Raw genomic sequence first — 25401 nt, 5'->3', positions numbered from 1 at the left:
ACACATGCTCCTTTATTGCCATCACTTCATATTCCAATTGCATAAGCTGTTGACTTGTCTGAAAGTGAGTGTACAGCTCTTTTGCTGTTCAGGATCAGTAGTCACCCGCCTAAAGAGTTAATTTTATTTTTTTCCTAGCAAATTGTTGATTCATCTCTCTGTGGGAAATTTCCCTTTAGAGGAGTTGCAGAAGGTGGGGATAGCCTTGGCAGTAAGTGGTACTTGGGTCACTGTTGACAATGGCTATAGGAAGTTGTACCTTTGGGAAGAAATTCTGGATTCCCTCTTGTAAAACGTCTTAAAAAATTGTTTCTTCCATGAGACACATCAGAGACTCTGCCATCAGAGGTTTATCTCTTCACTAATATAATGGGAGCAAGGACAGGCATTCTAAGTGTGGGTACAGGCAGTCTGGGTACCATTTAGTGATTAATGTCCTGGAAAAACATGGTTTTACTGTTTCTGGCTCTCTCTTAGAGCAGTGCCTTGCTGTTTAGGAAATAGTTACAACTGAGGGCATCTGCCCCCTTTTTAAATTTTATTTTTTACCTATATAGATTTCCTTCAAGCAAACAAATCCCCACAAAACAAACCTAAACTTTGAAACTTCATTCTAATCTAAACTAGAGATTAAGATACAGTGCATATCTGTAGTAATAATGGTGGTAAAACACAACCAAACACCAAACCCACATTTCAAAGAGAACAATAAATCAATGCCCTACCCTATCTATTTGCATGTGAAACATTAACCAACATGTTTTCTTGAGGGTGTTATTTAACATGTATATGAATTACTGAGAGTATATTAAAATATTGATCAAAATAGGGGTAGTAAATACAGAGGTGATACATAAACAGCGCGAGATACTAGTTTACTTTATAAATTTGCACATATCAAAAAACGCTCAAAGCTCTTAGAAATCTGAAAATGTTCCAGCATATGGAAATGAATTGGTCGTAAATAATCTCCTGAAATATTCAAATGTTTCAGACATACTTTAAAAAAAAGCAACCACAACACAAAGCCAACAAAAAACCACTCAAACAACAGGATCAAAACTCCACAATCTCAAAGTTCCTCATGAGCTCCTTTTCTTGAGTGCTGTACACTCCCTGGGGTTTGTCATCTTGTTGTGCCAAGTGGATCATAATTCATAATAGTGGTGACTGTTTCTAGTTCAGACAAGTTGGGAAGAGTAGTTTTGTACAAGGCACAGAAATAGTGTTTTACAATAAAAAGGTACTGCCTTGCTACAAATTACTGCATTAAATTCATACCACAGACTAACTGAACTGTTGGTAGTGATATGCCAGTTTTGCAACTGGAACAGAAATTCATCTCAGTATTGTCTGAAGAGGAGAGGAAGGGAACGAGGAATTTTAGGTTACCCTTTTCTCAAAGTAGTGGAGGAAGGGACAGAACTGTCCTGGTTGCTATTCTGGCTGTCCTATTGTCTTTGTGGTTTATTATATGTGTGGCACTTAACATACTTGCAGCATTTTTAAATGGTATTACAGTTAAAACTGCAGAACCAGGCAAATCTGCTCTGCTTTTCTTGGCATCAGACTTTAGCATGTGAGGGAGGACATGTACTAATATTATGTTAAACTGTTTGCTTATGAAAAGACCTTGAAAACTTCCCTACCACTCCTTGATGTGTCTATTAAAACAAAGGCAGGCAACTAGTAAAGAAGTGGTGTAGGGAAGGAGGGCATGCTTTTAAGAGAAAAATGTATTCATTCACACATTGAGTTCCTGTAGATCACAAATGTTAGAAAGCTTTTAATGCTTTCTAACTATTGCAGGTGAAGTTGTTCTTTGGGCAGTGGTGACTAAAGTCTTTGTTTTCCATCCTTCCTAGAAATTAAGAAGCCACCAGTGGCCCCCAAACCAAAATTTGTCCTAGGACACAAGGCAGCGCCTCCCCCTGTCGCACCGAAGCCTGATATTGTACTTTCTGGTGGGATACAAGCAGCAAGGAAAACCAAGCCAGCAATTGCACCCAAACCAAAGGTTCTCAAGAGCTCCTCCATCCCAGAAGTTAAACCTCCATTGTCTACACGAAAAAGCACAAAAAGCTTTGAGGAGCACAGGGAAGATTCTTCTCAAACTCTAGACCATTTGAACTATAAAAATGAAACCTCAGAAGGGAGTACTGGAAATACAGCATATATTCTACCTGTGTCACCTTGCAAATTTGAATGCTTTCATAAACTTGGAAATGGAGAGAGCACCTGTAAAACTCAGATCATTCTCGAGCACTTTGACACCTTAGAAAACATCAAGCTTGGTGAAAGAAATGCTCTGTCTCTGGGGGATAGTCACAATGAAAAATTGGCAAGTAGAAGTCAGGTGGTTTTGAAAGCCAGCATTTTGGAAGAGAAACTTAAGGATGTCCTAACTCATGGTGTGTTTCCTAACAGCAGTCCTGTGAGGCACAGGTATGCAGACAAATTTGACAAAGGGAATGGCAGCAGTTCCAAGAATGATGTTAAAATAGAGTTTATGGAACTTGTACAATCTTCGTCATCTTCTGAGGTAATTAAAGGGAAGCAACAAAATGCTGATGATAAGATTGTTGCTGATGAGTTTCAGATGCCTCAAATTTGTCCTAGTTTGATTGAAAATAGTCACAGTTGTTCTTCCCCATTGGACAAGGAAACTCTAGAGAATGAAAATTTGAGCAGCAATAGGATGTTTTCAGGTGAAGTAGGGATGAAAGCAGATGCTGATAAAGCATCCCCTGAAATATCTTCAGTTCTGAGCTTCAAAGTGCTTCCTATCCCTAAGCCAAGAAAGCCACGTGCTGCATGTCTAGTCCGTCAGGATGGCATAGACAGCACAGGAGAAGGAACAAAGGAACCATCTAATTCAGAGAAAGATTCTTATAGTATTGTGGACCAAAGCTTTAAAAAGCCAGCAAGAATTAATGTTCTTGGTCAAAGTGTTTGTTATAATAATAATGCAGAAGTGTTTCATCCTGAAAAATGTGAGGTAACTCAAAGCAATGCAGAAAAAATGTCTCAGGTAAAGGAGCCTGCTGTCAAAGAGTCAGCTTCACAAAATCTTTTGCCTCAGTTTTCACACGGAAGTCCTGATTTGGGGAGACATGTTGAATCTTCTTTAAATGCAGACCATAACTTCACGGAGGAGATAGCAGATGACACCAGTATGCTAGATGCTGTGGACAGAAGGACTGACTTTGTCAGGTGTGATACCCTGTCCATGAGTTTGCCAAAGCAGCTCAAATTGGCAAGCAGTCAGCATTCACCTGCTGCCAACAGCCTCCGTGTTTCCCCACAGAACTTGGAAAATAAAGAAGTTAAAACAAAGGATGAGAGTTCCCCAAAAGTTATTCCTAAGAAACCACAGAGGCATGGCCTTCCAGCTGCTGGCCTGCTGAAAAAAGCTGCTTCAGCAGAGCTTGTGGACAAAAGTTCTTACACCTCCAGTGAAGACAAATCAAACAGCCTTCTAGAAGGATCTCACTTTGCACATCCACGAGCCAAGGAGCAGGATGCACTTTCGTCTTGTGACATACCCAAACGTTCTTCTGAAAAACCCGTCTGGAAGTTACCTCATCCTATTCTTCCGTTTTCAGGAAATTCTGAATCATTGAAAACTGCCGCCAGTTTCAGCCACTTGACTGTTGTGACGAAGCCTAGGGCCAAGTCTCTCTCTGCTGTGGACATGGACAGGACAGACAAGCCCTGCAAAGACCATCAGAAGAAAAATAGTTTGAAAAAGCTTCTGAACATGAAACTGTCGGTTTGCTTAAAGAAAAGTGACTTCCAAAAATTTCTGTCTAAAGGCAGCCAGTCAGTGGAGAGTGCTATTGCCAACCTTTCCAATGGGAATGGGTATGGAAACAACAGCAGTAATATAGGGTCTGTGGGCAGTGAAAGGAAAACTAAATCTGCCAAGGCACATTCCGTAGAAATAAGTAGTCCGGTATTACAGAAGAAGAGGCAGAGAAACAGAAGTCAGCCCGAGATGCGAAATAACCAAAGGCTGGAGTCTTTTGAAAGACATGGATTTGTGGGAGAGAATTTGTTCCAAATGCCTTTGAATTCTGTAACCAGCACTTGTGACCCAGAGTATGAGAATGTGCGTCACTATGAGGAAATACCTGAGTATGAGAACTTGCCTTTTGCTATGGGTGCTAGGAGAAATCTCTGCTCTGAATGGCAGAACTCCAGCAGCATGGAAGACCAGAGCACTGACTTCTATGAAGTTGAGGAGCCTTGTGAAGCTACAAGCAGGCGTTGGAGACTTGACAGGTAAAATAACGAGAAAAGGGAAGTTAAACAGAGTAAAGCTACATTGTAACTCTGTTGGTTGTAAATATGTTTAAATGATAACTTGAGAGGCTGTACCTTTTCCATTAAATGTCAGCAGGACAGGTGTTCCTGTATATCTTTCTGTAGTTTTTTGTGGTTTAAAAAATCCTTGCACATGGCAGTGAGTCAAAAGGAAAAGTAAGCTAGTTATTCTTCATATATTCCTCAAAATTTGGGAAACCTTTCCAGGTTTAATTAAAGCAAATCAAATACAGTCATTATTTGTATTCAAGAATACTTCAATGGGGAGGAATGAACCTTGCCAGTCTCACGATGAGCTGGAATAACTATCCAAAGAGTGCATAGTTGCTGGGTTTGTAGGGGGGGTGAATATATTTTTAGATCTGTTGATAGAGCTGGGAAGAGCAGACAAGCTTTTGGTTATGCAAATTCTGTATCAGGTCTGGAAAGCTTTTTCGGGTATAGCAGAATCTACTGCCTCTCTAAATACAGTGAGTCTTCTGAATCTGTCTGTGCTCCCAGCAAAGGTGGTAGTGGTGCACAATTTCTGTGTGACTCATAGAACATTAGCGTGATGGGGTTTGGTAACTCTGCAGGTTTCTGCTGTGTTTCTTTAGCTCAGGAGGCAGTGGAGACAGATAGTGTCAGCAGATTCAAACAGGGATTGGACAGGCTCATAAATATGAGGAAACAGCCTCCATTTGCCCCAGGGAGGTTTAGAACTGATATTAAGAAAAATTTATCCGCTGAAAGGATAGGTTAGGCACTGGAATAGACTACCAAAGGAAGTGGTGAAATCACTGTCCCTGGAAGTGTTCAAGAAAAGTGTGTGACACTTGGGGACACAGTTTAGTGATGAACATGGCAGTGCTGGTTTAACAGTTGGGCTGAGTGATCTTTGAGGTGTTTTCCAACCTTAATGATTTTGTGATTCTACATCCAAAATGGCTGCTAAATTGAATAGGCAGGAATAGTTCTTTTAATATTTGTATTGCTGTGATTGATGCTGGGAAGAGAAATGGGCCACAGGGAGTGGCCAGACTCGTGTGTTCTCCCTAAACAGCATCACTTAGTGTGCCTGTCAGTGTGGTAACAGGTAAAGCATCGCTTTGTCCCTACATGGTGTCGTGCAATTTCTTAACTTCAGCTGGTCAGTTTATCTTGCAGATCCTAAAGCTTTATCTCAAACCAGCAATAAGGATTTGAATCAAAAATGCAGCCTGTATATTTCAAAGTCCCCAGCAAACTTCTTCACACTATTGAGAACATATGCATAATGACAAGAATAAAAAAATAGCTTCTAGATAGTCACATTTAACTTCATTTTTCACTGAGAGTTACTAAGCTTTGTTTCATTTTGGATGTGTGTATAGTAAACACATGTTCCAAAGAATCTGTGTTCTTATATAGGAAGAGACAAATATTTTAAGGGGCATCCTATGTTAATTGTTTTATAGCTAATATTATCAGCATGGGTCTGTTTGTTGGGAAGGGTGAAACCTTATAATGGAAAATAGGATTTCTAGTTATGGGCTAGGTACTGGTACATTCATTCAAGTGGTTGTTGAGTATATTTATAGTTTACAGCAGGGTGTTTCTTAGTTTTGTCTTTGGTGTACTTTAATTTCCTGACAGAGTGTATGCTTTTTGTGTAAGTGTAATCTTTGAGCATCTTTCAAGGATTTTGACCACACTCTCTTGGTATTTCCTCAATTTGGTGTACCTAAGAAGGGTGAGGGTACACCCTTCTTAGGTACACAAACTTGCATAAGGATGCATTTCATGTGTTTATGTGACTCATTTTGATTTGTGTTGTTTTGTTCTGAATACAAGTGAATAGCTGTCTGCTTTAGGAAAAGGATAGTTTTGCTGTATGAAGCATAGTAGATGTGAGATTGCAGTTGCTCCTGAAGTGAAATTCTGTAGTTTCCTTATCTGACTAAATGTGTGAGATTTATTGTTATTCCCTGTCCACACAAACCTTCCCCAGTACCAATGGTGATATAAGGGTTTAAGTGGTCTCTCTGGCACAAGTACATCTGAAGCTGCTCCCTAAGTTGGATGTCCTTGGCTGGGTTTGTATTGTTTTTCTTTAAAAAGCACCCATAGAAAACAAGAACTAGAGCCATTTATGTGCTTCTTTTAAATCAAATTAAATAGTTGGAAGCTACCTTAGGAAACAAGTAATGCATGTAGTTACTTTAACAGATTTTAGAGAATAAAGAAATCCCTAGGGAAAAAAAGGGGACACAAGTACAGTAGTCTCCTGACCTGGATCAGTGCTGCTGGGAGAGCAGGGATGAATATTCGTTTTGGCTCTGCCTTGGGAGGTGCAAGGGTCCTCGCCCAGACAGGCCAGGCAGGCAACTTCTCCAGTTCTCCCATCCAGTATTATCTCAAATCCTTTGAAGCTTCCTTATCAATGTTGTCTTACCCTTTCTGCATAGCTCTGTAAGAGCTTTTTATCATTTCCTGGGCCAGGCTGTATTATAGAACCAGTTAGAGAAACAGTGCTGCTGTTGTTACTGAAATAATTGCCTCTTGCATTTTCCCCAGCCTGTCAGAACATGCACTCAGCTCTTTTTCAGATTGTGGCACACAAATTCCTGTAATGCACTGCTAATGGGGATCTCAAAGCAAATTATGTAATGATTAAAACCAATGTATAAATGAGATTGTTCTTCTGAGAAATTCAGACCAATAGTCATAATTTCTAGTCATAATAGCACATTGAGTATATGAAGTCTGAATGCCAGTCTTGCCATTACCAGAAGAGTTCAGTGGTGTCTTCAGCTCATGCTACGTTTCTTTCTGGAGGAAGAAATAAAATTTTGATAATGTACTCAATGCTTTGGTGGTTACAGCGGAATTTCCTCACAATCCCATCTGGTGAAACCGGTGTGCTTTAATGGAGAATGGTAATGGCTTTTGATGCTTTTATCTGAACTTCATATGTCACATTTAATTCAGCTATGTTTTGTTTGCTTGAGCCTTCCCACAGGGAATTACATGCAAGTGGCAGGCCTGGGTAATTAATGGTAGGTAGCAATTGTCAGGATTTCATTCCTGAGATATTTGATGTCAACCTCCTTTCTACTGAAAAGAGAAGGCTTGGCTTTGAAAGGAAGAGAGTCAGGGTCCTGATCTGGTGTATGAACCACTGAGGTGGAACAGGTGCTGCTGCTGAGAGTCAGAATGGATTCGGTTTTTGTTAAGTAGTTCAGGGGAATATTCTCAATAAAGTAAATAATGTCAGTAGCTTGGGAGCAGATAGTCTATATTTTGTTTCCACTATACAAAAAAGAAGTCTTTCAAAGTGGTGTTTAAGGATTGGTTTTTTTTGGTCTAGCCTACCTGTTTAACTGCCAATTTAAAATGGATAATTTAGATGAATGTGCATTTATGAGTACTCTATAAACAAAGTGAGTGAAGACTAGATGCTGTGAGATAGAAAGTGTGCTGGTAAGTGTAAAAGAAGTTTTAAATATCGTTATCCAGTCAGATAACACAGGAAATGCAGCTCTCTGGGATTGCTGAGTTTTGTGGGGTTTTTTTGTATGTTTGGGTTTTTGGTTTGTTTGTTTGTTTTGGGTTTTGTTTGTGGTCTTCCTTTTGGTATTACATTTTCCTATGCAAGACAGTTGTATTTTAGGTTGAGTGAGTCTACTCCTTCAGCTTTCAGGGAATAGCATGCTGTATTTACTGGCTACTTTTGACAGTGTTCCTTGAAGATGTTGCAAATGTACATGACTGCTAATTTATTTATCACTGTGTCATTGTCTTTCCAGCTAGGGCTTATCTTTGGAAAGGCCTGGAGAGGGGGAGTACCATGTGACAACAACCCTTTATGATTTCAGTGCTGGTTTAATCAAATATTACTACATATTTTACCCACATCTACTGATTTAGAATAATCCATTGGTTTTCCAAAAATGAGCATGTCAATGCAGAATACAAGTTTAGTTTTCTGTACTCAATTCTGCTTTGGGGACTGAGTCCCCAGAGGTCAATTAAGTGTTCATGAAAACCTTCATGGAATATTGAATTTCATACTGAAATCTGCATGGTTAAGCACTTTGCTTTGATACATATTCCTCTTTGATGTTGTGGTGGGGGTTTTTTGTGTCTTTTTTGTTTGTTTTTTTTTTTTGTAATTGCAAAATTCCTATTCAGAAACATTAAATAATAAAATACTGCAAGATCTAAATAGCATCTAGAATATTGCACGTTCAAATTCTTATGGTGAGATTTGAATGCACAAAAATACGTCTTAGGTACTGGATGTGTTACACCCGTGTCTTCTTTTTATTGAATTTTTTTGGAATGATGTAACTTGTTGTTAAGTAGAGGCCATGTATCTAGAGATATATATTTTTAATTTTTCATCAATTTCTCAAATATTATTTTCTGATCTGAAGAAGGTTGGTTCCTTTGTCTGCATCAGCTCTGCAGTTTTGCCTCGTTTTCCAGTCCCCCCGTGTGTCTAGCTGGCTTCTGCCTTCCTTGGTTGTACATAAAATTCTTTCTCTGCCATTGCCCTTCAGGTTTTAATGAAAGAGCTTTGATAATGGCTATTTAGCTTTTCTCTCAGGCTTCATTATCCTTGGTCATGTGTTGGCACTGGCTTTCTTTTTGTGTTGTGCTTCCTTGAGCCTGCCTTTCGTTTCCCCTCGGTCCTTTGTGGCCTCTGCCGGCTCGGAGGGTTTGTCACTCGGCGGTGACTCCGAGGGCTCCGCTCGCGGTGCCCAGGCTGACTGCACAGCCTCTCCGGCAGCCCCAGCCCCTGAGGTGGGAACAGATGGAATTGACAAAGCAATGCGTGCCTATCACATAAAAGGAATAAGCTGTTTTTGCTGACTTGTCACTTTTTGCTCTTCTAGACCACGAAAAAACAAATTCTGTAATTGGTAGGCATGTCTAATCAGAGGTAGGCATGGGAATATTGGTGAGAAGTGGTAGTAGTACAGCTGCTTGGGAATATTGATGTTTGACATAAGGAATTAGGGGAAAATGCAAGTGCTGGGATCCTTGGGTCTGGAATTCCTCTATTTTGTATTGTCAGGTTAATTATTTTTTACCACAAGTGTGGCATGTCAAGCTATGTGGAAGGCTTGCGGTTATTTTTTTTTTACTCAGGAGAGCATATGGACTGTTTTGGGTTTTCTTTTCTTTCTTTCCAAGAAACTTTATGTCAGTCAGTGTCTCCATGGTCTGCTTTTCCAGTAAGAGAAGTTTTCCTTAGCATTGGAGTGTCATTCAGTTATACAGCTTTGCAGTGTAGTCTGCTATACAACCTGAAATAAAATGCATATACTGTAAGGAGAAAATAGGCACTCTGGAAAAATACTAAAATCTTCTTAAGCAAACTGGTAGAACTATGCTGATACTTTCTCCCCTTGCTTCTCCCTCTTTTAAAATTTTTAAAATATCAGAATAAATAGAAACTTCATTAGAATCATGACACATTTGCATGACAATATGTTTCTGAGATGTGCTGATTTAATCTGTTTTGACAGTGAGAGAGATTCTGAGGTCTGGTTGTCTCCATCTTCAATAAGGGAGAGAAAGAAGTTGGAGAACTACATTTTTCCAATACTGTTATTCTGGTGTACAGTCCAGTCAGGAAAATATTTAAAATGTCTTATGACATTGAAGTAATTGTGAAGATCCCCAAGGTGGTAGTGAAAAACAATTTTTGTCTTTGATATTTGTTTAATCCCTCTTTTTAAGGGCTCCCTCTTGATTTTGGTAAAAGAAAGACATGGGGGAAGAAGGCTGGCACAGCCAGGGAAACTTCTGACAGAGTTGGAGGTGCAATAGCAAAAGTCTTGTAAGTGACCAGGTGGTATTAAAAGTGCTGCATAAAAACAGGTGTGGTGTCAATTCTCGATGTTATCTTTTTATTTTGCGTAGGTAGGGCTGGGTGTGCTTGTGAGTGTGAGAGGCAGTAAGATGGTGTCAGTGGTGATGAGGCAGGCAGTGCTGTGAGCGCTGCCCAGCTGCTGGGTGAATCCTCATCTGCTCTCCAAAAATCTGGTGGCTACTTTGGTCAGTCTTATCCAGTCTAGAAAATTACAACATATTAACCTTGATGCTCATGCAATCCACATTAAAAATGGCATTAAAAGAGCCATTTTGACGGTAAACTGTGCTATCCTTTGTTTCCCACTGCAGAAATGCTCATGACAGATAGGAAAAATGTCCAGACTTCTGTTGCCATTGCTGCCCCGGTACAATAGAAGGATGTCCTTGTCCTTCCGGTGGCGTTGCCCTGGGCTCAGCTGGAGGGTGGCTCGTGGGCCTTGTGGGAGCCCGAAGGAAGCACCAAGCTGCTGCGTCCCTGGGCTCCTTCCCAGCCCCTGGTCGTGGCTAACCGGAACCCAAGTGTCCCGCACTTTCGGAAATTAATCTGCAGGGCTTTATCTTTTTCTTTCCTCTTTTATTGCGTGTTTGTGTTTTTCCTAATTTTGGCATTTTTCATATGCATTTCCTTTTCTTAAAGGCGGAGGAAGCTAAGTTAACGCTGCATATTTGTCACCGATGGTGGCCTTTCTCCCCCGCCTCCACCGTGTGCGCTCTGTCTCCTTTTGCCAACCGTGATACAAATTAGCAAAACGTAGCTCTAGAGAATACATCAGATGCAGAGTGGAGAGTCAAATGTGATATGAGAATTGATGAAAGACCCATTTATATGTTCAACAGCAGCCTTTTCCTGTGGGTTATTTTCAGCATCAGCTCAGGAAATGTGCTTGCGGAGCTCTGTGGCACAGTGATATTCCAACTGCATTCTAATGTAATGTACGTGTAAAACAGGAAGATTTTTAGGTGGCACAAAATAAGTGTGTAAAGAAAGTGATCAAAATATAAACTTAGTTTTTTATCTAAATGCCAACAGTGATATTAATATGCCACATTTACCCAGCATTTCTATTTGACCTAGTTAAATATGTTTTAGTGAATAGATTTACAAAACTGTGCAGCTGTGTTGTTTCAATGCACTAGATAAAATATAGGTAAAGAAATGCTGGTTTTATTTTAGATGCTAGAATCCAGTAAGTTTTATTTAGAAACATAAGGTTTATGCAAGTTTTAATTTTTCTTTGAAATATCTTTGTGCTTATGAAAAGCTACTACTCAAGCAGAATACTAAAGAATTCTTTAAGATGCATATAAATAAATATGCATCATTTTTTACCAAATCTACCATTTTGAAAGTTGCAACCTGAGCCTTATGGCTCAGTGATTTCAACTGCTCCGAGTTCACTTGGGTTTTTTGTTGTGGTTTTTTCCCAGTGGTGTTTGTGGGGGTGAGCTGTTCTGTACAGATTTTTAGATAAGATGAAAAGTTTATAAAGAGTGTCTAAATCCCATTCTTCTAATTTGTGCAAGAGACTAGAGGAAGAAATAGCACAGGTCTAATCTTGCAAGCGGCTCAGTTATTCTTTACTTTTAGTCTGTTGCTCTTGACTAAACTATTTCATCCCCTCTTTTCTGACATAATGTCCAGGAAGCTGCATCAGCTCCCGTGCATGCAGAGTTGTGTGTTTAGGAACTAAGCCACTCCATTTTTGTTTCAGATCTAGGTCACTGCCTTTTGAGTAATCTGTTACTCAGCTTTCTTTTGTCATCTTCTCGATATCTGGTATGTAAAAATCTCAAGTGCAATAGGATGTGCATTATTTTTAAATTGAGTGAGCAACTGTTTGAAGAGAGATATTGGAGCCCTGATTCAGGAATAGTCATGCAAAAATCATAAAACTAATGCTGAGTCAATAGAGGAGATATTGGGTAGGGCCTTGCATTAACTCTGACTACAGTGAGCAGAAGTAGCTGTGCATTGAAATGTCATTGTAGCTCTGGCAGGGTCAATTTTATTTGAAATGAATATTAACAGGGAGTTTTGTTCTCACTTGGTCAGAGTTTTCCCTTTCCTATTTGATACATTTGCTTTGACCTTTTTTTGTTACAATTACATTATAGTTTTCCAGAAGTCTATTTAGTGTGTGCTAGAGTTCTCTTGTGGTTTTTCCTTTTTTTTGTGTGTGTGACTGGAGAACGAAGTGTTGTTTTTATTCTGATCCTGCTGTCCTTTCCCAGTGTACTTCATCCCACTAGGGTCTGTTTTGTGAATTGAGGGAAGTTAGAATAAGAGGTCCTGATTGTGAATGAGTGCCATATTTTTCTGGTCCTTTTTCATATTGTTTTTGCCAGGAGCTTCTTCCAAAGGTCTTTCCCATGAGCATTGCAACTCTTCCTATGAAAAAAGAATTAATGATAGGGGAAGGCAAAAAGCTCTAAATTCTGCTGTAAATCTCTGTAAGGAGATAATTTGAGAGTTGTTCACACCTTTTTTAAACTGTGATTTCTAAAGTCATGCTGCAAAGTATGCTCATGACTGTAAATTCTCTTTACCTGCCCTGGGAGACAGGTAATCCCTCACAGCATTTGGTGGGGATGGAAAGCACGAGTGCAGGGACCCCTTTCCATTTACATGCCAAGGGTTTAAGTCCTTAAGTTTTGCCACGGTATTTCACTTTACAGTACCAGGGCTCAGTACTGTCCCATTGTACCCTCCTAGATCATATTCTGCTACATTGGCATCATCTCTTTTTTGGCACCTTTGCTGGAACGGGTAAGATAAGAAAGACTCCTGGCCTAGGCTGCATTTCACTCTCATTTTTTGCTTTGTGGTCCAATATGCCCAAAGCAGAATGGAAAAGCAAAGGGACATGAAGACAACAGTGAGGGAGGGGATATTTTAGCTCTAATGATAGACAGTCACTGTTGTTCAGAAGGTCTGAAGTTCAGGTGACAGTTCTGAATTTATGACGGGTTAGGCTCCAGGTGCATCCAGAGTGATATTGAAATTAATCTTTATTCTTTCTAGACTGGCTTGTGAAAGGAGATGTGCTGGTGTTGACTTCTTCAGGCTGGTTGTAGAAGGAAGGTATTGCAGCAGAATGTAACTCGTTCAAAAGGTGCAGTAATTGATGCCTTTACTAATCTTGCTGATCAATTATCCCATTATATATTTTCTTAAGCATTCCATAGAAGCCCACTTGTGGTCTTGGGTAGTATTCATGATTATTTGTCAATCTGTCCTGCTCGTCCCGATGTCAGCTGTGCCTGGCTGTTCAGAAGCTGAGCTGTCCCACTGTGGGCACCAGTTTTCTTGCAGACTTTTAAAGTGAGACCTCTCTCTTTTTTATCCTCTTCTTTTTTAACGTGGCTTTGCTGTGGTGAGTGTAGAAACATCTGAAGCATGCATGTGTGTTTATGTTGAACTTTCCAGGGAACCAAGGAATTGTCAACAAACGGTCTCACTGAGGATGACTTCGGTGAGCACGGGAGGCTGCCTGTGGTGAGCCATCCTTGGGTGCTTCTGGCCTTAGGAGCTCACGTTTGCAAGTTGCAGCTAAATAAGGAGATCATTTGAGATTTGTTTGCATTGTTTCTTAAACTGTGCTTTTTAAAATTGTGCCATGGAAATATGGGCATGACTTTATTGATCACAGTGTGCCTGAAGAATTACTGACAGAATGGAATGCACCTTTTTTTTTTTTTGGCTTAGAATGTGAGTCAGCTGTATTTTTCTTTCATCTCATTGAGGGAAGTAGTATGTGCTGTGTTGACCTGAGGATAACAAATGCTAAACCAAATGCTGCTGGCTGCAAACGCTGGGATAACCTGGTTCAAGCAAGTCAGGTGCAGAAGTTTGCAACTGCAATGTGCTCAGCCAAGTATAGAAGGAGCTGCCAGTGGCATGATCTAACAGCCCAAATGTCGTGGCAGCTCTCACAGTGTTTGTGATATCCTCCTTGACCAAAAGTCCCCAGTGTAACCAGTGAGTGCCAGAGGTAAGGACTGGGACAAAGAAGGTAGTTCTTGGTGTTTGTCTTGACAAGAGCAAACTCCTGGCATTTCCACATGGCCTCTCAGCAGCCAGCCCATTGCCCAGGAGGCAGCAGACATTTCCAAGTGCAAATGACTCTGAAAATGCATTTCAAATAGATTGTATTGAGATTTTCTTTTAATAGTGTATTTTTGTCATCAAGATCCTGGCTTTTTGTAAAAAAAATGCACACTAATGAGTGCATACAGTACATATGATATTGTTTAAAATAATTCTGTTTCAATTATTGAAGTCTTTAAATTGATATTTTGAAAAAGGAACCTGGAGTGCAGGAAGTATTTTCAGTTGTAGTTGCTCAGCTGGATGCTAGTAGTTTCTGTTTTCTAGCTGTGATTCTTGAGGAGTGTTTATATTTGTAATTGAATCCTTAAAATTCCCTAACCAGCCTGGAGAGAGTATAGTACAACAGTGCTAAGCAATGCAAATAGTCATGGATTCATTGGTTTAGTTTGTTTGCCCCTTATTTTGTGGTGCTTTTTTATTTTAAAGACCATTGTAGAAGTCTGTTTTATTCCTTGTCATGCCACCTGTGGCAGGATCACTCACAGAAGGACTTGTGAATCTCACAGGCATGATCTATTTAGGTAGTCTTAAAAGATATAAAGAAAAAGAAGATCAAAATCCATTGTCATGTTCCTTGGGATCACACCAATAAAAATTCATGTCTGGTTGCCTTTTTTCTTGTTATTAGTCATAATAATAATAAGAACTTACTAATATAATTGACTTCTTACTGCAGAAGAACAAATGGCATAACGTTAGTGCTGTTGTGTAAAATCATATTTGAGAGGGCACCGTGCTATCTTGCTCTCTTGCTGTGAAAAAGCACCATTTTTGGCAGAGAAGTTGAAGCCCAAGCAGCTTGGCTGCAATAAGGCAACCAGTCTCCAGAGCTGGCAGCCACATCAGCACTGCGAGAGAGGCAGCAGCATCCAGCAGCCTTTCTCACTGTCCACCACCCCTAGAGAAGAGAGATGTGATCTCAGCCTCGGCTTTTTCCACCTGTGAGTCTGTCGTTAAAGCAGAGAGGTGACTGATGCTGTAAAGTAATCCCCCTGGCCTGGGCTGCATTTCATCTTCATTTGCTGCTTCATGGTCCAGTGTGCCTGAAGGAGAAATGAAAAGCAGGAGGACATGACAACGACAGGGGATGGGATATTTTTAGCTCTAATGGTAAAAGCCACTGTTGTTCATAGACTCTGATGTTCAAATGAGAGGTGAATATTAAGCTCCAGTTAAGCTCCAGGTGCATCTGATATGAAATGATATGAGTGATATGAGTGATATGAAATTCATCTTGTGCTTTCTACACTGGTTTGCTCGTGTTGACCTCTTCAGGCTGGTTGTGGGTGGGAGGTATTGCAGCAAAATGTAACTCATCCAAAAAGTGGTGTAATTTTACTAATCTTGCTGATCACTAATCTCTTCATGTGTTTTCTTAAACCTTCCACAGGAGCTCATGCATGATCTTGGTTGGCATCCTTTATTATCTTAGTGCTTTGCCAAGTATGCTTGCTTTCTAGAACTGATTTTCTTTTTCCAAAAACCTGCAGTAATTAAATAATAAAGACACTGGACTGTCTTTAAAAAGAAGCATTAAATAAAAGCAGAAGAAATTCACAAAACAAAACAAAAGGGTTATTAACCAAGCATTGATTTCACTTTTGCTTTGACTTTCCAGGAGCATCTTCTGTTGTTTGAGCACCCAAATCAGGGAATTACTTCCTAAATTGTTTTGGGATGTTAATTTCAGTTCTCTATTTACAGATATTCCTCGAAAGAGATTCTGATTTTAGATAGGACCAAACGAACATTACAATATTAGAACATTTTGTTTCTTCAGGTATTTTACTTCAGGCATTTTTCCAGAAGTGTACAACAAGAATTCATGGAGGGAAACAGTTGGTGAGGCATGCTTACAGCTACTGGGAGTATGAGGGGCTATGAAAAAAATGACAATGTTATCAGCTATTGCCTACACAGAGATCCAGTGTGCTTTTAGGTCTTTAAAAACTAGCAGCTGAATATGCTTTAATAACTAAAATTGATTGCAGGGAATGGTGATGATTAAACCTAAAAATTGATAAGCACTAATAATAGTTGCTTGCTGTCTGGGGAAAAATGAGGTGCAAGCAGCTGTGAAAAGATGGTGAAATGCTGTAATGATACTAAAAGGATTTGAGATGAAATATTACAATAGGGCATGTTAAGTTGCCCTCTGAAGTTCTGGTATGTATTTTTTAGTTCAGTAGGAACTTCAGTTTGGGTAATTTTGCCTGCATGTTGAAAGGTTGCTTTAAAAATAAACAAACATAAACACCCACAAAAACATGCAATAAAATACTGGAGAAAGAGGCAGAAGGATAAAGCAGAGTATACCGGAGACTCCTTTTAAAACAACAAAAGGATGAGAAGTGAAGCGTTTAGCAGAGTGTTGTGTGCAAGGCTCTGTTCATTCAGCATTCCCACGTATTTTATTACTTACTGAAAGTAGGAAAAAAGATCTAAAAATAATGAAGATCACAAGGAAATGTGTGTAAAGCAGTAGCGTGGATGAATCTATTTTAGCAAATACTTTGGAGCTGTGGAAACTTGCTTCTTAGTAGTTATGGTGATGCTAACACTTGAAGTCATTCCAATATACTATAAAATACTTAATGTTGGAGCATTCCATGGCAGAGAATCTTTCTGAATGATCTCAGTCAACCTTAGAGTACTATTTGCCTTCTAAAGGAGTTGGAAACTGAGACTGGAATGTTAATTGTGACCTCAGGCTATAGTGCCCTACGGAGGGTCCAAAGCAACAGTGTCTGAAAGTGAAGCCACAGGTATATTTGAAGCTTCTATTTTAAGACAAACTCATCTGAACTAGTCTTGGTCATCTCTTGAAGACAATAAGTGGTTTTTATGCTGAGTCCCAGTGGTAATAGTCTGATGGCAATTATAAAATTTTAACAGTTTATCTTGCTGTATGCCTTGCTAGGTCCAACATGTTTTATTTCATTAGTATTTTACTATTGCAGTAGGAAAATACAGCACAGCACAAATGCATCATCCCACAAGCCGCTCATTCCAAGGCAAACGACTGATTCCTTCATTTTATGTGTGAAATAAAAAAGCCCCACATCTATATTTAGATAACTTGCTCATGAGATATGGCAAGATGTTCTTACTCAGTGCACAGCACAGTGAGTTGGCAGGGCTGGTGTTTCACATGACTGATAATGCAGAAGTTTCTAAGGGTATTGCTGTGGGTAGGACAAAGAATCGTGATGAAGAGGGAACAAGATAGAGACAGTTCACAGTATCCCCAAAATACCTATCAGAAGAGCCACTTAAAATAAGTCTTACTGCATGCCTATGGTATTTTGAAAAAGGGGCATTAATATGTGCTAGAAAAGACTCTGTTTATTTAAAGATTTACTACTATTTCCAAAGGCAGTTAAAGTGCAAGGGATTCACTTTATCCAGAGATAACTTTAAGAGAACCATACATACACTTATGTCATAGATGACTTCAGAGGTAAAAGTACAGAAAAGAGTAATCAGTCAGTACAGATCTGCTTTCTGTTTCACCAGAAAAGCCACAGCATTACCATGAAAGGTTAAGGTGTAATGTTTGAGGGGAATTGCATGTTCTTCAGCACGTGGCTGATAAACACAAATGAACACAGTAACTCTGTCCCCATTTTTTATGAAGAGGACACAACTGCAGATATCACCACGAAGGTATCTACCCCTGGCTCCAGTATTGCATCCTATCCCTGGACTGATGGCTTCTTTGATTCTGGAAAATAGCTGAGTGTGAACTGACTCTTGATCATTAATCATCTAATCATCCAATATGTTCTTTCTTTAAAAAGCAAAGAAGGGGAAAAGTATTAAAAATACCACCAAAAAACCCTCAACAAGATGTATCATGTGGAAGAACCAGAGTGCTGTGAACTGAGCAAATACAGGATAAAAGTGGAGTGGATACTGTATGTAAGATTTTGTACATGGTTCTCTCAGCTGTCATAGCTTCCTGTGCATGAGTAGTATGGGCATAAGCACCACAAGGGCCAGAAAAGGAGCTTGCTGCTTAAACATTGTGATTTCTAGGAAGGAAAAAAATGTATACAGTGAGTGGCTGTCATTTGTGGACACTTACTACACATCCTAAATTGTCACTAGTTAATTAATAAAATTTTAAAGTATTTTTTTACTGAAACTTTCTATTAAAAAAGCTGATTAATCTTATGTTTAGAAAATGCTTCACACAGCACAAGCCAGCTAGTTTGTTCTTCATCCTTCAGTGGTGAGGGGGATTGCATTTGTGCCAGTAAAACACAGCTTCACCTGGAAGTTTTCTTATTTCTGACTTCCAAAAGGGTAGATTTTCTAAAACTTCTAAGTTTTGGCATAGCTGCTCTGAAAAGTTTAAATGAAAAATGACAACAAAGTCTGTGAGTGGGCATCCAGTAGAATATGCTCAGGCAAAAGAATGGTGATGTCACAGGTGTGAAAACAATGTTTTTTTGATGAGAAGGAATCTTGGTTAAGGAAATGAAAATGGCAATTAAAATAAATATTAAGGATAGGAAAAAGGGCAATAAAATGTCTATTAACAAAAATAGACATTAATGAATAATGAACTAAAAAGTGTATTCCAGTGTGGTCAGAGATAAAGCACTTAATATATTTTGCAGTAGGGGAAGAAATACCCTTGGTCAAAGATAGATTCAGTGACAGATGGGGATAGTAAAGCTGAGTAATTTAGTAAAGGAAGGAACAGCAGTAATTTCTGTTCCAGGTTTTGATTAAAGCTGGGGCACATATCTACCTCATGTCATGCTACTGATGTAATAAAGATGTTTGTGTTTGTCATAAAAAAAGAATATGAGATGGCATCTGCTAAAATAAATATTCTCAGCTGACTGTGATTTATACAAACTAGACAAGGAGTTTTCTGAATTCAGAAGTTAATGAATAACTGCAGAAATCCTAGTTTCCTGCTAGCATGATTCTAGGAAAAGCTCCAGTAAAAAGCTGCTTTTTGGCCTTCCTGAAACTCCTGGAGATGCTATGGGAGCTGTCCCTGGCATATCGTATGCTGTTGTCATCAGCACTCATCTCTCTGGTGGCTGCTGTCTCCCTGCATGAAGCTGATAATTTCCAAACCCAAATAAAGGGGTGTCTCTGTACCCAGGGTGCTGCAGTCTTGGCTCAGGACCTTGTTGAACTCTGTGATGACCTTACAGTCGCCTTCCTTCCCCTGCCCCATTTGGTTCTGGGAGACAGTAACTGCTTGGGAGTTTCCCAAGTCCTTCCTGTGTTGCCGTAATAGAACCAAGTTATTTTAATCTTCTCTGTGTCTTCATGACTGACCAAGATCTGTCCACAGGCCAGCTAATCTTTATCTCCAAGTACATTTCTATTTGTGATCAGCATTTTTGTGTTGGTTTGTTTGTTTTTAACTCTATCTTGAGCATTGTGTAATAATGCTCAAACACTTTGCTGCAGCAGAATCCCCTTCCTTGACCTGCTGGGCTCTCTTGCTGAGGGTGTCCTCAGTCCCTCTGTCCAAAACCCGTTTAACAGTGCCAGCCCCAATACTGAACCCAGGCCCTGAGGAATACTTCTGCTTTTCAGGTTGCTAGCAGATACCTCCCATGGGATCCACGGCGACAGATTTTCTTTCTGGTAGCAATCACAGATAGAGCTGGCAAGTCTGACTAGTTACCCTCCAACTCTGCTCTCCTCTGATTTAAAGCAAGGAGAAAAACAATCATAACTACACCTTGCCTCGGGAGGCAGGGGGCCAGGTATATGAAGTGTGTAGCCCTGGCAGTTGTTGACTGTATAAAATTAGGTGTTGGTCAACCCAGTGAGATCTCTGCTGGCTGCAGCAGCTCGTGAACAAGGTTTCCTGGATTTGCTTTTTGTTGTGCAGGATAGCTAATCAGTTTTGGTTCATGTCAAAATAAATCTGTGGCATCTCAGCATCTTTTTTCAGACCTTGAACACAGATTATGTGATTTTTAGATAGCTTTAATGTAATTGGAAATTATTAGATATTTTTAAGGATTAAAAGTAGGAACCCAGAGATTTAGTGTGTTTCCATGTAACCTTCCAAAAACTTAAGGCTGTTTCCTCTAGTCTGTTTTCCTATCTATCTTTCCCTACCCCCTATTTTATTTTCTTCTAGAATTGCATTTCTTAAATCTCTACTGAAGTTGTCAAGGCTAGTTAGAGGAAGGAGATTTTGTGCCTGTCTCATGCAATTCCTGTATTGCAAACATGGCTGAAGCTAATAAAGAGAGACCTCTACAGTGATTGTACAGCAGCAGAACAAGGTTGTTTTATAGCTTTGACAGCTCTCCAAAAGTGTCTGTTTCTGGGGGATGGATGTTCTTAATCCCAAAAGATTCTGCTTTCTTGCTTTTATGAAGAATTGAGGGACAGGATGGTTATGATATTGCTGTCACTGATGCAGTTGTTTAGCACATGCATTAGGAAACAGGCCTGTATGTACACATGCATCTAGAATTTCACAAGGAAAGCTCCAGTGTGAGTACCATATCTGGAACAAGACCTGCTGCTGGGGGATAGAGGATAGCAAAATGGCTATGATCTTTCTTTATCCTGCACACAGTAAAATGTTGCTCTTTACATGGACACAGCAATAAGGGAATAGATTTATCAAACTTCGTTGTTAGGCAAACTCTGATGGACATGAATAATATAAATACTCCAAAGGTATGTGGCTTTTGCTTGCTGCCAATGAGCATTGTATCAATACTAGCATATTGACATAAAATGTTGCAGAGTTATGAGTCCCCTGTGGAAAAGCCTCCAACTGTTATAATCTTCAGACTACCCACTACTGTTTTCAGGGTGTCTGATACCAAGTCGATAATTTATTGTGGGGTGAAATAGAAAGCTCTTTACATAAATGAAGTATGATGTATATATTTTAATATTAGGTCCTTAGGAGAACACCATGATCATCCCAATGTGGTAATGGGAGATCTTCAGTCAGATGAAGAAGATATCATGAACAGTTCTGATGAAGATGATGACACAAATTCTGATTCCAGTAAAGGGGAGACTGATGCTCAAGAAGATAAACAGGTATCTTTTTATCTTTATCTTCTGAAGCTATTTCTCACTCTTGCAGTATTTCATTAGTTATAAAGTGTTGGGATATTTTCAAATGTAAATCACTTGTTGAGGTTGAGGTCTGACCTTCTGTTACCTTCTGTGCGTGCTAGCTTGGAGGGATTTTCCTTACTTTAATTTTATTTCTTCTTCAAATGAGGAGCAGGAAGACAATGTTAACTACTCTGAATGAAATGAAGTTATGAGGATCCCGTCCCTCCCTTTGGGGGATACCCGTGCTCTTGCTTCTCAGCCCTGGACGCCCTGGAACCAGCCTGCCTGCAGACCAGTGCCTCTCCTCAGCACCAGTCCCGGCAGCTGTTTCCTTTGATAGTAGTTATATCTGCTTCCTTTCTTTAAAAATAATTAAAAACCAAACCAAAACAAAAACAAAGCCCCAACAAGACAAACAGAAAAAGCCAATGAAACTTTTTAATGCTGGAAGAGAAGACTTGGCATGTTGGCCTGAATATTGTAAAACCAAATGAGAGGACTAAATTGGGAAAGGGAAAGAGTCAAGGGAAAAGCCTGTTCCTGTGGAACGAAACAAGACTTTACCTGTATAGAAGCTAACTTACCTTGCGTGCCTCTGCAAATGCCCTCAGCCTTTCACAAGGGAGTCTTACAGGAAAGTGTCCCTATTAGGAGGCTTCTCAGGCAGGTTTTATGGTGTAATTCATTGCTTGCTGTGAGGCATCTGCTGCCGCTTGCTTCAGCTGCCTGCGGCACGTGCGGCCGGCAGCTGGGAATTCACAACCAACTTCCTCAGAGCAGAGCAGCTGCAGGGGAGAATGAAGCAGTCTCTGCATCGGTCATCAGCTGGCCTTGTTTTATTTTTCCTTACTGCAAGCATCTGGCTGTTTTGATGCTTGATATCTGTTAGGGGACTTACAGGGCTTCTTTCCAGTGTTGTGCCGGAGAGCCTTATTTGTATCCCTTTGGTTCCCCCATTAGAGACTCAGAGCCAGAGTATCTTTGTCTGAGCAAATGCAAAGTGGCTCTTTCAGCACCAGCTGGTATGTGAAAAGTCTTTTAAATGGGGTTGAAAACAGACCGTGATATTTCATTTTGTAATTGTTTAGCAGTAGCATCTTGTCCTCAAAATACTAATTTTCATCTCATTTGCAACTGACACATCTACAGTGATGGCAGATACCTTGCTCTGCATAATTGACTTACTTGTGAATTCAGTCTTGCAGGGAGTGTGTCAGCCATGCTTTCTAAATAGGCGCAGAGGCCTGAGAATAGGTGTTACAGTCTCTCCTGAATGTGATTGACCCACACTGGATAGATCTCAGTGTTCTTTGGAAATAAGTTTAATTTCATATGTAAAATTCCAGATCTGTGTGCAGATGTCTATCTATATAGTATATAAAATAAATAATGTCTTTTGCACATATCTGGTGCTATACAAAATTATTTAATTTAGAAATTAATTTTATTTTGGTAATTAGGTGTAGTGTCATTTAAATTCCAATGAAAAAATTAAATTTAGATTTATTTTTTTTATTTTGAATATAACTATATGATTAAAACCAATCTGTTTGAATATAACTATATGATTAAAACCTATCTGTTCTATGGTTTGTTTTCCAGCACTTGGGACTAACTTATATGTTTCAAGAAGAACTAAATCTTCAGAGAAATATTGTAACATTAGTGGTTATGAACCAAAGTTTTGTGGATAAAATGCCACTGATGCCTGATTTTCTAGATAAACTGTTCAGTGCCATATTGTACTACCACACTCAATACAGCCTTTCCAGGACTTATATCTCACTTGAGTTGTGTATCCTGTTATGTTTTAGGGCTCCTCAGCCTCTCTTTCTTTGCAGCCCATTAAAATGAAAGCCTGACTGTGCAATAGATGTGGTGACAGCTGGCAGCAGAGAAGCATATGGCAAACCATGAGAGCTGTTTTGGAGAAAGGTGTTCCATCTGAGGGAAATCATACGTGGAAGTTATGCTGTGTAGCAAACACATTTGCATCCCAGTGCCTGCCCCATTTGCTTTGTTATACCTATTACCTCTATCTGAGATTGAACAGTGCCACTGGTTTTTTGGAAGCCAAATGTGCATGTGAGACCCAAAATCATCTCCACAGTGTTTCAGGCAGATGACAAGGCTTACATATCTGCATCTTTGGAGTACAGTTGCTCTGTATTCCAGCAGCTCCATTAGTTGATTGTCAGAAACTGGCTGTTCTCTTCAATGTGATTTTTTTCTTTTTTTTTTTTTTTTTCCTCCTGTCATCTTGTTTTTCACTAAAGAAAGTGTATATGTCTTTTAAGATGCTCCTGAAACACATTTGAGATCACTGCAAATATTACTGTGGCTCTATTAATCAGTAAAAAAGACTCAAGTAAGATAGAAATACTACCTGTACTTTAGTACTTTTGCTAAACCAGTAATTGTTGTTTGCTAGAACTTCATTCATTATGGGCTTCAGTGCTTCCTGTAATAATTAAAAGAAAAGGCTGAAAGGCTGCTCCTAGCTAATATTGTTGTTTCCAGATAGACGCTAAATTGATTTTCTCATAGATCCTGAAAACCAGAAGGTGTCAAAGCCAAGAGATTTCAAAGCACTATGAAGTGTTTTTCTTAGAAGTAACTATCAAATAATTACATTGAATTTAAGGAACTAATAGCTGGAAATTATCTTTATGACAGTTTTAGTAGGTGCTTAGTGTAACATGTGATTTTATTTGCAGGGAAAGGCAGCTGGAAAGAAAACAAAGGTTTACCACATTGCCAAGGAGATCATGAGCTCAGAGAAGGTGTAAGTGTCAATGCTATACTTAATAACTACTCAATTTCTTTTAATTGGGCAATTAAAATGTAACTGTTTGCTTTTTTCTTGCTTTTCTGATAGGTTTGTGGATGTGCTAAAGCTCTTACACATTGTAAGTACTTAAAAAAAAAAGCAGTTTCCTCTTCTATTTGTTTAATCTATTAAAGTTTTATATTTAGGCTTTATGGTAGTGACTGTGCCTTTTTTCTGCTGCATCTACGTATTCAAAATATAAAAAATAATCTAATTAAGCTGTACTTTAATGTTTCATATTTTACATAATAGATGAATATTTTGGTCGTTCCTTCTGGATCTCCTTAATAATTTATGCAGTTTCCAGCTGAGTGTGGGTATTGAATACTGAAAATTTAATATATATCAATTTATGTTAATCAGAATCATATTTATAAGCCAGATTGTACTGGCTTATAAATATGTACATGGCACCAAAAATAAAGATTTTTGTTAGAAGAACTCCTTAAATGGTGGAGGGGGGCAGGAACAATTTATTTTAGAAATGGTACATTAAAATGGTACACTCTTGAGGAATCCAATTAATAGCTAATAGCTCTAATGGTGCATCCATCACCATGGCCGTGTGTTTTAGTGAGGCTGCAGCTCCCTGACAGACATTTGCTTTCTGGTAACACCTGTGATTGTAGTACCTGCAATGTGCTGTACACAGCCAGGAGTAAGTATTTAATCTGTGTTTGTGCAGATCAGTCATCTGTAAAACATGCGGTGTTGAAGGTGATAATAGGAAATTAATGAAGACTTTTTTTTTCTCAATTTTGTGTGTTTTCTGTCAAGTTTGAAATGATATGTGTTTGTACCATTTTGTCACTCTATTAAGTGCAAACATAGTGGTTTTTTCCTTGGGCAATAGAAGTGGTTATATTACAAACAGATGCATTGGTCTGCCTCAGTCCCCTGAGAAGTGTGTTCTGTGAAACTGGGAACAAAGACTCTTATAGATGGTTGTATACAGTCCTGTAATACAGGGATTTTTTTTCAGGGAACAAAAAGCTCACCACATCTTTTGCTGATTCCCCTTTTGCTTTCCTTCTGGTAACTGTTTTTCTGATTCTGTTCAAGCTTGGCTTTTATTAGCTGGCTCAGTCAGTTGCAGCCAATATAGAATTTATATTCAACATGGTTTCCAATGCAGAACTCAAACTTAAATAGCGGTAAAAGAAAGAGAGTTGTCCTAGGCAAGTTTTAAGCTATGTAATTTTAAATTATCATATTTTTC

At 39.2% G+C, this 25401-nt stretch overlaps 1 protein-coding gene and 1 long non-coding RNA gene across 2 annotated transcripts in view; one reads left to right on the top strand and one right to left on the bottom strand.

Annotated features, from left to right (window-relative positions):
* The window catches only part of FGD6 (FYVE, RhoGEF and PH domain containing 6), a 72115-nt gene that overhangs the window by 7634 nt on the left and 39080 nt on the right, over nucleotides 1-25401 (top strand). The window contains exons 2-5 of the mRNA XM_064419741.1: nucleotides 1866-4284; nucleotides 21184-21331; nucleotides 24070-24137; nucleotides 24231-24261. Coding sequence (XP_064275811.1) covers nucleotides 1866-4284; nucleotides 21184-21331; nucleotides 24070-24137; nucleotides 24231-24261 — 2666 coding nt within the window. The remainder of the gene's footprint in view (nucleotides 1-1865; nucleotides 4285-21183; nucleotides 21332-24069; nucleotides 24138-24230; nucleotides 24262-25401) is intronic.
* LOC135300375 (uncharacterized) lies at nucleotides 14720-16957 on the bottom strand. The gene is made up of 3 exons (XR_010362261.1): nucleotides 16704-16957; nucleotides 15221-15324; nucleotides 14720-14807 (listed from the first exon to the last, which is right to left on the bottom strand). It is a non-coding gene; the product is annotated as an uncharacterized LOC135300375 (long non-coding RNA).

The sequence above is a fragment of the Passer domesticus genome, chromosome 5 (assembly GCF_036417665.1).
Source record: "Passer domesticus isolate bPasDom1 chromosome 5, bPasDom1.hap1, whole genome shotgun sequence".
NCBI lineage: Eukaryota > Metazoa > Chordata > Aves > Passeriformes > Passeridae > Passer > Passer domesticus.
Note: the sequence above shows the minus strand (reverse complement) of the source record. Positions and strands in the feature narration are given on the sequence as shown.